General features: G+C 47.7%; 1 protein-coding gene across 1 annotated transcript; it reads right to left on the reverse strand.

Annotated features, from left to right (window-relative positions):
- Window positions 1–8,333: 8,333 nt before the first annotated feature.
- On the reverse strand, window positions 8,334–13,304 carry LOC109306820 (DLA class II histocompatibility antigen, DR-1 beta chain-like). Its single transcript, XM_019530418.1, has 5 exons — window positions 13,125–13,304; window positions 12,665–12,931; window positions 11,368–11,649; window positions 11,074–11,184; window positions 8,334–9,673 (listed from the first exon to the last, which is right to left on the reverse strand). Exons 1-5 carry the CDS (start codon window positions 13,219–13,221, stop codon window positions 9,585–9,587), a joined length of 846 nt encoding a protein of 281 aa, XP_019385963.1. The 5' UTR covers window positions 13,222–13,304; the 3' UTR covers window positions 8,334–9,584.
- Between the last annotated feature and the right edge of the window lie 770 nt (window positions 13,305–14,074).

Consider the following 14,074-nt stretch of genomic DNA (forward strand, 5'->3'; position numbering starts at 1 on the left):
GGGTTGTCAAAGCACCTTTCACCAAAACTGAATTGTAATGTGGCTTATGCAGTTTTGCTTGATTTACTTTGTTCCTTTGATGTGCAAGGATTTAGTGACATGCTTAGCAATACTGTAGCATGAGAGACATTGCATAAAATCAAATCGTTGCTGGTGCAGATGCTTCCAGATTTAAAGGCTCAATTGGTACTGCAGACACGTAGGCACCTAACTGCAAGCTTCTGGCCTAAGACCAAGGCTTTCGGAGGATTTCTGGGGACCCCTTGCAGTCCCAGAGCTGCTCTGTGCACCATGAATTTGAAGCTGACATTGAAGTGGACTAGGTCAGAAGTACAGGAGGGATGAGGTAGCATCAATGTCTAGAAATGCCTTTGTTCGTATCCAGCTTGCTAGGAAATGTTGTCCTTTTGTCTCAGGGGAGGATTTTGGCTGGGGCGATTCAGGCATTTGTCACCACCAGACTGGATTAACTTAAGTCACTGGTGCCGAAGCTGAACGTGAAGATGACACACAGGCTCCAGCTGGTTCTGCGTGTGGCTGCCTGACTGCTAGGCGATCGTGAGCACTTCTGGCCCAGACTCCAGACCCTCCCCTGGCCACCAGTCAGCTTCTGATGCCAGATCAAGGCTTTGGTCCTAATCTTCAAAGCAATTAATGGATCAAGTCCCAGCTATATGGAAAACCCAACTGTGACCTACAAACCACCCTGACAGCTGCACTAAGATAACAGAGATCACAGAGCATGCAACAGTTGAAAAAGCACTCATGCTGATTTCCATAGGAATTAGGCATCTAACCTGTGCAAGCACTTTTGGAAGTCTCACTAGGCACCTCTCTGCAATTTAAGGATCCTAAAATATCTTTGCCAATCTGGCACTGATATACTGTGGTGGTGAGTGACCCTACCAAAGATAGATACTGTGCTAGTCTGGCAGGTGGCAGAGAAGACAGTTCTTGAGCTATTTCTCCCTAGAGATGTCTGGTTTCACTTACAGGAGGTGACAGAGTGATTTAAAACACCCTGTTGTTTCCTCCCCTACCCAAATAGTGTGGAAGCTTGGCTCTGGCCTGGAAGAGAGTGGCACTGGGCAAGTGGGAAACATGAGGCTTTTTAATTTCCTATCACAGTATGGCTTCTCTCTAAGAAGCTTTGCCATGACTACAATGAGCATAGGATCAAGAGCCAACCATCTGCACTGAACGGAAAGCAAAATGGCTGCTTACAGCTGTAGCCACCCATCCTGTAGAGATTTAAACGTATATAAGCTGCAGCACAACCGCTACAACAATGTTTTTTCTTAGTCTCCTATACCAAGATTGAAACCCATCCTCCTGTCTTGCAATAGCTGAAATGGTCTCCAATAACTCGAGTGCTCGCTTTTATCCAAGGACAAAATCCTGGACCTTGCCCAAAAGCTGCCAGCACTAAAAACTGTTGCAGGGGATTTAGGCTTTAGAACTTTGTAATGAAAATCCTCCCTGTGAAATACTGTCCTGCAGTCTCCGATGAAGTGCTGAATAAATTACGTAGACTTTTTCTTCCAAAGTGTCTTGGCCTTTCCTAAGAGCATAGATCACACCACCCACCTACAGTTACTCTGCATGGATTATGGACCTGATACTTCAGATAATTCTGTCTCGGGGGGAGGCCAGTGTCCATGCAGAGCTCACTGCAAGAATGGGGTCTAAATAAGTCCACTTAATAGGATGCCAGACACAGGACTCAAACCTCTTAATTGACTCATGTTTCACCTCACCTTTTCTTCCTGGTTATCTGTACCTGCTAAAGGCATTCCTGATAAAGGAGTCATTTGTAGCTAAATAATGTTTTTAAAAATTCCCTGTTCCACCACTTATCTAACTCCTCTCAATTATCTGGCCCACATTCCACTATGAAGCGGTAATTACTATAGGCACTAAAATCTATACATCCACCTGTCTGTCTGAGGTGCTTACTGTTGCATTTAGGCACCCTTTTTTTACTACTGCAGCAGTACATTTTCCTACCTTTTCCCCCCCAAAAGCCACCTGTTACTAGTAACCACGATCAGGCCTGTTGTGGTATATGCGCTCATTCTTGGACCAAGTTTGCAGTCCTGCAGAGGTTTGTGGGTTACAGCAGGCCTATCGGTTTGCTCCTGTGTGTGTTTGAAGGACTGGGGGCTAACGTAAGACAAAAATGCGGTAAATATGTGTAACAAACAGAAAGGGGAAAACAGAGCCAGGCAGTGGAAAGTGACCGAGATATGCTGAACACCCACCACCACAGGCCTGCTATGTGCCCAAGTAGGCAGTTTTGAGTCAATTATTATGTTTATATATAAACTATCAGAGAAATAAACAGATAACTAGATATCAGCAGTCCCAGAGGCAACTTTTAACTCTTAACAAGATGTCAAAGCCATGAATTACTATTTGCTTGGGCTGAGTTTGGGCCATAAGTGGTACAAATTGGAAGGGAAAGCGTGGAGTTGTTAGTGGGGACAGTATTGGAAGGGGCTTTGCTGACACCTTGTGATGAAAATGAGGAAGCACGTGGAAGCAGAGCACCTTGTGGACCGTAGACAAAGGTAGAGAGGGGTTTGATTTGAGAGCTGGGGAGCGAAGGTGGAAGGCAGAAAACACTGCGGTGAACATCTGGAATAAACAACAGGCACTGAGTGAACTCTGCCCGTACAGCTGCATGCTGATTAAGTCTGGCCAAAGTAGCTCCCCGCTGCAGACTGGCCATCTGTGGCAAGGGGGGATTTGTCTAATGCTGTGGTCACTGCCCTGTGCTGTTACACCGACTGGGATGCCTGGGTTTTAGGGAGACCAAGAGGGGTTGCTAGTGTGGGTAGAAAGGCCTGGGTCAGCACGCTTGGGGAAAAGCCACTTCCCCAGTCAAAAATCATCTGTCATCTCCTGCTTTTGTCATCCCTGGCCGTTGCTTCTCATGGGGAAGCAGCAACAGGTGGGCAGCTCAAAATGGCCAGCTGGTAGAGAAGGGAAGGCAGATGGGAAACAGGAGGCTCCCTCTGTTCCTATGAGCAAGGGTTTTTTTCATGGGTGTGTGGGAGGACCTGTAGGAGGGATGTCACACAACTTGGGAAGGGGTTATTTAGAAACTGGTCAGGGGGAGGTGAGTACCAGGATGACTATCTGGAGAGGGAGGCAGGAGATGAATTATAGCCTGATTGACCATAGCAAGCAGTCAGCTGTCAAGAGCAAGGGATTCAGATCCCAGGGGTTACAGTGGCTCCCAGAGCGATCCCGTTAGTTCAACGGTGTCAGGATCGACTAGGTCATGGTGATCACCTAGCAAGTTGCTGTACACCAGGTATCTGCTGCAGTCTGAGTCGCCAGGGCAAGGGTTGAGGTGGTTTCGTGGTCAGGGCAGATGGTAGATTGTAGCCAAACAAGGCTGGAGCAAGGCAGGGGTCCAAGAAGCACACACCCAAGTGATGCTCCTGGGACATGTCCCCAGGAAGTATGTTGGGTTTGATAATGCATTTGCCAAGGTTTCTGTGGGTTCCCCTTCATCACCTGACTCCTCATCAGCGTCCTCATGGGAAAGACCAGCTGCCTAGCGGCCCTGAGGACTTGGCTGTTGGCTGCTCTGGGTTCAAATCCCTGTGGTCCTAACAAGCAGACTGTCACACCTCCAAAGTGGAAGATGGCATTTCCTACCAATCCACTTCACAGGGGACAAATGAGTCGTTACTCCCTGCAAAAGGCAGAGCATTATAAAATGCTGGGCACAATCCTGGCCTCTGTGCAAATCACTGAGTAGCTTACCATTGCCTTCAGTAGGCTGCAGATTTTACCCATAGAGCATGATTATCTGGTTCCACCTCCTCCCCTCAGGATGCTTTAGGCAAAAAGATTGGCTCCATAGGCCAAGAGGGTTTGATTCTTGTTATTATGGTGCTAGGAAGCAATTCTGCATCTGGGAAAGGGTGTAAAACTCCCCCTCTACTGCCACATGTGCAGCAAGAGAGAAAATATTGAATATGAAGCACTTACAAACTTCCCTGATTTAATATGTTGGTAACAGACCCTTGGTTTATTCTTGATCTCTATGAATCACTCAGTTAGGTTCACAGATCTCCCCAAGGATATTTCAAAGATATTTTTTATCTGGGAAAATAAAATATTGAACACAACCAGTCATTTCTGGTGACAGCTGCTGTATCCACGAACCATTCTTATTCATTAGAAGTCATCTGTTTAAACTGGGAGAAAATAGCTGCAATAAAACAGCTCCTAATCCCAAAGCCAGAGTGTAGTTTGAAGGCCTATTTATTTTTTAACCAAGGACAGGCTGTACTCCCTCTCTCCACCTTTAGAAACAGTTCTGCAGAGATAGCCTGGCTTTCCTGGGGAGTCTCTTGCAACCAGGAACATCCTTGAAAAGTGGCCTGCACTTGTGCCTACCAGGAAATTAAATGTGCTCAACCCTAACTTCACATATCCTGGGACCCAGCAGGGCTGGATGAAAATACTACACCAAGGGCCTTCACTCTTGGAGTCGTATTTTAATGGCATAATCTCAGTTTTCACTGGGGGAAGAGTAAGTTGCTAGCTCTTATGAGATGGAAGAACATCATGGAAATGGGATGTGAGGCAAGCCTGCCTGAGTTTGCAGCCAGCCTGAAGCAATGGGCTTGAGAGGGGTGAACTCCCCATACATCTGAATGGGATGCTGACTCCCAATGATCTGAAGGAGGCAGCATGAAGTTCTGCATGGCCTGCCAACACTGTCTCAGCAGAGGACTTGTGTCTTATGGCAGACCCAGCCCATTTACTCAAGCAAATATACCCCAGCTGCTGAGGTAGAAGGCGAGATACCACTCCAGTGCTGTCCCTATCTTCTCAGGGGAGGAGGAGGATCTGCTGCTATTCCTAGGAAGAAGAAGGGTCTCTTTCCTGGCCCTGTTTCTCTAAAACAAGAGGTGGTATCATAGTTTCATAGTTGTTAGGGGCTGGAAGGGACCTTACAGATCATTGGGTCCAGCCCCTGCACTTGGGCAGGAAAGACTACTGGGATCAGATGACCCCAGCAAGGTGGGCATCAAGATGTTTTTTAAAGATGGCCAGGATGGATGACTGCACCACCTCTGGGGGGTAGTCTCTTCCAAACCCTTGGCAGTTGGCTTGTAAAGAAGTTTTTTATTTTCCTTATGTCTAGCCTGAAGTGGTCGGTTTGTGCCCATTATTTCTCGTCCTCCCCTGCGGAGCCTGGGTGAATAGATACTCCCCTAAGCCCTCATGTACACCCCAATATACTTACAGACTCAAGGCAAGGAAGCCCAGTCATGGGTCCAACCTTTATGTTTTGCCATAACAAGAAGCCACCATACCTCTTCACTCTGAATTGCTTTTATTTTCATAGGATCATAGGAAAGTGGGGCTGGAAGGGACCTCACAAAGTCCTCTAGTCCAGCCCCCTGCTCAAGGCAGGATCTTCCCTAACTAAACCATCCCAGCCAAGTATCAGTCTACATTAAGGAATACAAGAACAGCAGCATCTCCAAGAGAGTGAGCACACAGGCTGCGTGCGTCTCCCCACAGCAGACTGCTGGGACTCTGACTACAACGTGGTCACTGGCCGTGCACACAGAAATGCAAAGATGTGGTGTAAGCAAAGGCAAAATTTCCTTGCAGCAGATGCTACAGGCTACTAACCTCCGGCAAATACACTGCAGATGCATAATAATCGGAGCACAGACTATTCCGGGTGTAGGCTGTCATGGAAACAGTGGCAGCGGGCAGCCTCCGCTGAATAAAGGGAAGTCGCTCCGAGAGTCCGCTGAGAGCTAAGCTACAGGTTGCCATAGGTTCGAGCGTGGACGGGGGAAAGTTACCACTGAGCAGTTGACAAGGGTAAGACTTTTTACCTCTTAGGAAATTGTTCAGCGGGCCGTACCCATGATTCTGTGATTAAGGTCCCGGACTAGGATTTGGAAAATTTGGGTTCCTCTTTCAGCTGTCACAGGCTTGGACAAAGCACAGTCTTTGCATTCCTAATCCGTAAAAGTGGGGAGAGCGCTGATTCTTTTCCGCTCCCCTTGTCAGCCCCCTTTTTAGACTGCTAGCTCTTCCAAAAACTCAGCATCTTGTGTTTGTACAGCCCCTAACGCAATGCAGCCCCTATTTGTAATAAGAAGTCAAGTCACTGGGGACCCTCTGCCCCTAGATTTTGTCACTGTACAGACTGGTGAAAAAGCAATATAAATTTTCCCCTTATACCAAAAAAATGGGGATGAAAAACACCAACAGATGGCCTTTTGTCCTATTGATGGACAGCACCCAGCACAGTAGGGGTCCTTGGCTATATCTGGAGATCCTAGGTGCTGTGGCAATACACATAATTAATCTTTCCTACCACTTTTTCTCTCTGGATTAGCAAGAGCGAGGAGGATTGTGGCACATTCCCTTAAGCCTCTCCTTTCAAGCATTTGATGTGATACGCCGCTGAAAAATTCCAGCGCTGGCGGTTCATTTTGCCCATTCCACTGTCTAGTCCCTGTATCTGTATTATCCTCATGAACATGATACCTCATGCCTACATTGTTTTTTAAATGGCACCCTTGAAAACTGTCCAGAATGAATGCAGTAGATGAAAGAAATTAAGAAGACATATTAAAAAAAGTAAAGCCGTTCCACGGTCCCTCTCTTCCCAGGAAGGAAGAGCTGTTTTATCGTGTCTCTGAAAAAGGAAAGCTAAGCAAAGTCCCCCAGCCGTGTAGCAGCAGGGTGCTTGAGATAAGACAAGGGAAATATTTCACTAGTATGGCAACTGTGCTCATCTTGTTGTAACATCCCTGTCCTCTGGAATCCAAGGCAATAATTACAGCAATTTGTAGATAATTATTTGTTAATTAAAAACAGGCTTGCTGGGTACAGTTACCAATTTCCTCCACTAGCTTTCATACAGCCATGCAGAGAGACACCAGGGGACTGAAGATTTCATAAAATCAGCCACTTGTTTGGTTCAAAAGGGATGCTGATGGGTTATAGGGCCTCTCTCTCTGCACCTCAGCAGGATTGATTCATTATCCCTCGACGTGCCAGATTGATGGATGCCTAGGTTTCCCCGAATATAGTATTTCCAGTGAAGGTGGTTACACCATCCCTCTTAACAGTTTGTTTTACCAGCTAATTTAATTAATTATGCACATCCTGGTTCATCACCATTGGCACTTCCCTTTTCTTTCTCCTGCTCTTGTGTGACAAGATATTTAGCAGAATTCACAGATTTGTTGGAATCTGACAGGGTGACTCCACAAGTGCTTCGGCTTTGGCCTCAAATGCTTGACCTCTGGGCTTCTAGCCACTCACCCCAGTGTCCACACCACTAAAGCCAGATACCATTGGCACTTATGTAGTGCTAATTGCAGGAGGTGATCTAAGGGCTGGGACCTTCAATAAGGAGTCCTTTTCATCTGATCTCAGTGGAACTGCTCAAGCCAAGCACCACACCTAGTAAAAGGCTTTTCAAGCTCAGGACCTGTGACATACCGAGATTTCAAGTCCTGTGATCCCTAGATGTGATATGGGCTCCTACTATATATATGCCACTCCCCACTCCCCTCCACTTTCTGCTAGGTTTAATGCTGCTTTCCAAAGGCACTGCTGGGTTTTATTTAGTGCTGCCTCACTGCTGAAACACAGCATACCATATGCGCCAGCTTTTATTTTTGCCAGGGGGGAGGACCGAAGACAATGGACATGTGGAAAGCTTTACACATTTCAGGTGACATCCCTCTTCCTGAGGGGGGCCAGGGCCCTTGGGCCCCCATGTACTCAGCACCTGTGCAGCCTACCTCAGGCCTGAAATCCGGGTTTTGCTTACCGAACAGGAATAGAAATAGTTCAGAGATTATTTTTAAATAAAATGTCATATTATATAATATATGACATATATAATAACATATGACATATATATAATATGTTATATAATATAATTTATGTATATATATAATATATATATAAAAAAATATAAAGGCACTGAAATGTTCCCCTGCCATTCCTGGAATACCAAAGGCAGTCAGATCTGATGGTGACAAACCACAGCATCAACCCTATAGAAGTTCATACCCACCAGAACAAGTACTGAAAATCGAACCTGGTGTAACCCGGGTACCCCCAAGGGTGTGCCCTATTCTCAATCAGATGGGATGGGTAGGCAGGAGGGGGATGCCAGAATTTAGAGCGGATCCCTCTTTCTTCTATACAGTTAGCCCAAGCCCAAAGTTCTTAACTATATACAATTTATTGAATTACCAACATATATATATATATAACTCTTTAAGATAGCTATCGTTACAGATATAAATACAAGTATACATATACTAGTCTGTTAGCTGGAGGAAGTCAGCCCTAGGGAGGGCATTCAGGTAAGTACCTGTGCCCCAGGCCCAGATGAGGGGTGGATCCCAGGAAAGTCAATCCAGCAAGTTTATAGCACAAGTGGGTTAGCTAATAAAGACATCCTTACAGAGTCCATTATACAGAATTAATACACCCAACTATTTATAACACCAACAATAACAATAGATACCAAATAGGAAACATAACTATACCAGATATTAGATGCACCCTATCTGGGTTCTAACCACTAGGTCCCTCAAATGGGATAGGGTCTTCTCCCCCTGGGCCCACACCCCCAGGGTCCCTTGCCCAGGGGTGCCTCCACCAATGTTCCACCAATCCAAAGTGTCCTTCTCCAGGCTGGGCTGGCCAAGCAAAAGCAGCGAGCCCGCCACGCTAGTTACAAACAAGAGAGGAAGCAGATAAAGTGCCTCCTTCCCCTATCCATCGTGAGAGCATTGCCAGAACTGGAAACAGCTGCAGCAGTGAGCACAACCCAAGCAGCACCGCAAAAGTGAAACTACATTTTGTCTGTGTTCTCACTTTCACGGGTTGTTCAGCACACGGGGCCAGATTTGCCCCTTTTATTTGCCTTGCAACCTGGCTTTCACACATCACATAAGAGCTGGGCAGCTGCATCCCAGTTAGCCAAAGTGTCTGGGTGTCGTGATATACAGAATTGCAAATCTGCTTCAGCGGCACAGAAAGTTACCAAAGAGCTGAGATTAAACACCAAGTTAATGAGTATATTTAATTAACTCAGTTATTCAGTTTTTTTCTGGAATGTAAATAAATCATTCCAAGTACAAAATATGTAATCCTTTCCTTTAAACATGTATTTATTGCTCTCCTTCCTAGCCAAGTGGATGACTTGTTGGTAGTGCCTGGCTATCCATACTCATCTTCATGAGCAGTCTACTCTGCCGCATAAGTGCATTAAATCAGCTCCTGGGATAACCCCAGGTCTGTAAACAGTTTTTTCCTTTCCCTTCAAGTCACAGTTCCTCTTATGGTTAGTTTGGATGCACTGGTTGCGTTAGTGCTGGGGTGGGGGCAGGGTGCAAGGCAGGAGAAATTCAACTGCTGAGGGCTTTGCAGGAATGGCAATTCCCCCAGCTGGAGTTAGCACTGTATCAACCTTTGCAAGAGCACGGAGAGAAGAGGCACTGTTGGGAAAGGCCCAGCAGCTGAGGGTCACGTGCTTTGGAGGATCATCAAGCCATGAAGTCTTAGCTGCAGTCTTCAAGTAGGTGGGTTGTAGAGATGGCACTTTGCATACCAGCATCCCTCGATTGTGCAGCAGCTGGCCACGGGCAACCTGCAGGGAGAGAGGAGAACTGCCATGAGATGGGTGTGGAGACAGAATTGTCCTCTCCAGAGTTCAGGGCATCCCAGTAACTCTTCCTGGGAACTTCAGAGATGGGAAATACTTGACCAGGATTCAGGATGGTTTGGTACTGGGGTAATCTCCTACTTTACCCAACTCAGAAGGGCAAAACCTTCCTCCCACCTCCCCCTGCCCTTAGAATCTGTGAACTTATGAAGGGTCTGGAGCCCTCAGGTAGGGAAATAAGGGGAGGTAAGGCAGAGATTGTGGGCCCAGGAGAAGAGGGATACTGACTCCAACAACCTCCACACTGCTCCTGTCCCTAGTTTTTTGGAGCATTGAGCTGAAGTGCTTGGACGGGAAGGGAGCATTGAATGGGCTGAGGAAGGAAAAGTGATATTACATGAATCTGAACAATGGAGACCCCCAAAGAAACAAAAGAAACATGCCCAGAACCATGAGGGTCATAAACTTCACCAAGACCGTTTCAGGCTGGACATAAGGAAGAACTTCTTTACTGTCCAAGTCCCCAGGGCCTGGAAGAGACTGCCGCCAGAGGTGGTGCAAGCACCTACTCTGGACTCCTTTAAGAGGCAATTGGATGCTTATCTTGCTGGGATCCTATGACCCCAGCTGACTTCCTGCCCCTGGGGCAGGGGGGCTGGACTCAATGGTCTTCCGAGGTCCCTTCCAGCCCTAATGTCTATGAATCTATGAATCTATGGTTCCCATTGGGTTGAATCTCCAACTCCTGGTACTCTTAACTTACTGGGAAACTCCAGTGTTTGGGACCTGTTGCCCTAAGGGAGCAGCTCTCAACCTTTTCCATACCAGGCCTCCCTATTTTGACACTGGTCCCCATCCAGTCAGTACCCCATGCCATCGAATAATACAAGAAGAGCGAGGAAGTAATGACCTCCTGATACATGGCTGCAGCCCTGAGCCCTCAAGCTGAAAGCCCATCTTCTGGGGTGAAAAAAAGCTAAGATTCGAGAATATAAGATTGTTTGCTGAGGAAAAGAGAGACACCTTATCCTGACATAAGGTGAAGGAAGCTTATGGTGGATACATCCTACAACAGGATTTGAACCAATCGTTTATTTGCCATCGTAGTTCATTTCTGGGGAACAGGTTAAAAGACGAGATAAAGGTATTTACATGAGAGCAAAGCAGGCAAGGGACAGAACGATATGTCGCTCATTCAGCAAGCCAAAACTTGGTTCATCTCAGGGTCTGTTGGTTCACAACCCAAAAAACCTGAATGGACCCTTGGAACTTGAGCAAATGGTTTTGGTAGCTCTAATTTCAGTAAAACCTTAATGGTTTTAGGACCATCCTTCCCCAGCCCCACCATAGATGTGTTTTGCCTGCTTTACTCGTGGGCTACTCACCTTCCCCATTCTTCAGGTAGAGGACAAGCCCCGTCACGATGATGATCAACCCCAGTATCAGGCTGACAATTCCCACGATCATTTTGCTCTTGGCAGAGTAAGTCTGTACTTCTGTCACAAAACAAGAGCCCCAAGACTTAGGCCTCAGCTCTCCCTTTAATACCTTGTCTGTTATATCCACACGCGTGAGGAAGCAGGTCTGCTTCCTACTTCAGACCAACCCCTGATGGCCCCACAGAGCTGGGAGTTTCCCCAAAGGGATCCTTAGGGAGTCCCCCAATTTCAGACTCTTACCCCACTGCAAGATCATGGGTGTTTGAAGGCTAATATGGTCCACTTGGCAGGCATAGACATCTCCCCTCCGAGGGACCATTTCCAGCTTCACGTGCATTTGGAAGGTCCAGTCGCCATTTGGGAGCAGCTCCCTGGCCACAACTTTGCCTGTATGCTCCTGCCCATTTTTGAGCCACTTGACCCCAATATCAGCAGGGTAAAACTTTGTTACGGAGCAAACCAGCAGGTCAGGGGTGTGTGAAGACTCTGTTTTCATGGGGTAAATTTTTATTTTGGGCTTCACTGAGAAAAGAGACAGAGAGAAAAACTTGGTAAAATTTTCCTGCTCTAACCCAGCAGACATTGCTCCTAACTGGGTGCATCTATACAAGATGTTGTTTACTGCGGAGTAGACTAATTAGCAGTAAACTTCTCACGTCTATATGTGCAGCCCTATTAGGTTGCAGGAAACTAATAAACTCTGCAGCAAAGTAGTTGTCATAAATACAGGTACTATCCTGCTGTGGAGCTTTTTCCTCTAGCCCCACACTGGAGCACCTTGTGCCCCAGCCAGCCTCTCCGCAGCACATTGAGCCAGGCTGGAGCAGCCCAAGCTGGCCAGAAGCCCAGGGGGTCAGTCTGCCAGTCCAGGGCTGTATTTGACCTGGCTCAATGTGCTGCAGTCCCAAGTGCACGTTCAAATGGTGCACCCAGGAGCAATCAACTCTGGAGTTTATTGCTGTATGTTAACAGCACGTGTAGATGCTATTAGGAAAAGAGCTAAGGGGATCAGGTCAAGTCCATAGCATCTGGATTTCTCCTTTGCACCCAACCTGAATCCACCCCCTCCCAGCCACATTCCCCCGCTACTCTCATCTCCCTTTATCAGGCGAGTGGTGATAACTGTGGTAGATGTTTGCTGTCTCCTTCAGCTCACTCCGATAGTGGGGTTTTGGGAACCCCATGGGGTACCATTGCCTGAGGGGTGGTAGGCTGGGAAGGCCCCTATGTGGAGCTCTAGGCATAATGGCTCCAAGCCTGCCTTGTAGGGCTTCACAGATCATGAAGGGAGATTTCCCCTTGAAACTGAAATTTAAACTCTACTACACAAGCCACAAGTGACCTTTTCATTCTGTCCTGAAAAGTCCCATCATCTGCCTCTTTACCCCAAAATCAAGCCCCACCTTTCCCCTTCCCCATACACAAAACAGCCCTGCTCAATTGCTCAGAGGCAGAGAGTTTACCCAAGCCACTATCAGTCCTCATTTCCAGCTTGCTTCCCCTCGCTTTTCTTACCCCCAACCCTACCCCCACTCACCTTTCCTGTCCATTGCAAGGCTCTTAAACCTCCTGTAGCTATAGCTGCAGAACTTCTCCACCGAAGCCCACAAGAAACTCAAGTACTCCAGCCTGTTGCGATACTCAGCAATCGGACGTCCCTCCTTTGTGCGGGCCACATAGTAACCCACGTGGCTATCATAGTAGCAGATCTCCTGCCGGCCCCAGATCACCCGCTCCACGTACCTCGCCTGCTGCGTGCCATTCGTGTAGTGACACTCGTGATTCTCCTGCAGCAGGAAGTGCTCTGAGAGGAGACGGGGAGAAGATCACGAACCTGTCCCACCCGCCTCTGCTGGGGCCTTGCCCAGCCTTGGATGCTCCCATCCCACCTTGGGTTTCTAGCCCCTTGCACTGATTCCTGCATAAATGAAGTTCCAGCTCTAAGCTCAGAGCTGGGCAGCAGGAAAGCTCGTCCCAGCACTAGCAGCTTGGCTCACCTGGAGGTTCGGTGCAATGAGCTTTGTTGAATCGCAGTGCTATTATCACTATCAGAGCCCCAGTGCAGCTGGTCCCAGCTATCTCTGCAGAAACCATTGCTTCTCAGGAGGGGGAAATGACAAAGAGTGCTGCTGAGAGTGGCAAGGTCTCGCTCAAGCCCTTCAGAGGAGGAAGTTCTCTACAAAACCCCAGCCACAAGAGCCTGGGGAAGTTGCCTAACACTAACATTGGGCAGTTCCCGGCCAACAACCCAGTCAGCATCTAGGCCAAGCCACATCACTAGTAACCAGGCAGGGGCAATTTCAGCATCCCTCTTCCGGCTGCATACCTCAGGGAGACCAACCCTGCAAATTGCGCAGGATCAAATGCAGTTGCTTCGGAAGAGGCAGCATAGTGCCTTGGGATGCTGTAATTGTGGCTCTGGCCCACTTCCTGCGATGATGTCTCTGGGCCTTGCTCAGAGGCTTGTGAGAAGCTATGACTGTGCCGTGCACGTTGAGGTCTAAAGACCTCCCTCAACATCCTAGAGTTGGCAGCTCTGAGAGATGAGTGTGTTGCAGACAGAAACCTGTGGACTCAAGTCAGCTGCATATGCCTGGGTCTCTTACTGACTCCCAGATTTAAAATGCTTCTGGTACCTTCTCCAGCATATAGGCAATGTTTCCCAGAGCTTTAATATGCAGGGCACACTTTTTTTCTGAATTAAAATTGGCAGGACACTGCACTCTCACCCTTCACCGTTCATCGGGTGAAGGGGAAGATGAGGGCGGAGGAAACATCAGACTGCCAGACCAAACAGCACCCACAACTACAGCCCAGCCCAGACCGAGCAAAGCGAATAAACAGGTAAGAGATAGGGGCCAGGGTAACGCTGGGACTAGGGGGTCAGCACACACACTCACAGGAGGCCTCAAATGCCTCTACACAAACGCTCGTAGTATGGGCAACA

The sequence above is a fragment of the Crocodylus porosus genome, unplaced genomic scaffold (assembly GCF_001723895.1).
Source record: "Crocodylus porosus isolate Cpor-Errol unplaced genomic scaffold, CroPor_comp1, whole genome shotgun sequence".
NCBI classification, from domain to species: domain Eukaryota; kingdom Metazoa; phylum Chordata; order Crocodylia; family Crocodylidae; genus Crocodylus; species Crocodylus porosus.

What these genes read in the sequence shown, in the direction of transcription:
- LOC109306820 (XM_019530418.1), bottom strand. Translation starts at nt 13,221, where the DNA reads ATGGTTTCTGCAGAGATAGCTGGGACCAGCTGCACTGGGGCTCTGATA. An exon ending in CCTTGCAATGGACAGGAAAG is followed by an intron (nt 11,650 to 12,664) that starts GTGAGTGGGGGT and finishes CTCTTTTCTCAG; the next exon opens with TGAAGCCCAAAATAAAAATT. An exon ending in ACCCATGATCTTGCAGTGGG is followed by an intron (nt 11,185 to 11,367) that starts GTAAGAGTCTGA and finishes GTTTTGTGACAG; the next exon opens with AAGTACAGACTTACTCTGCC.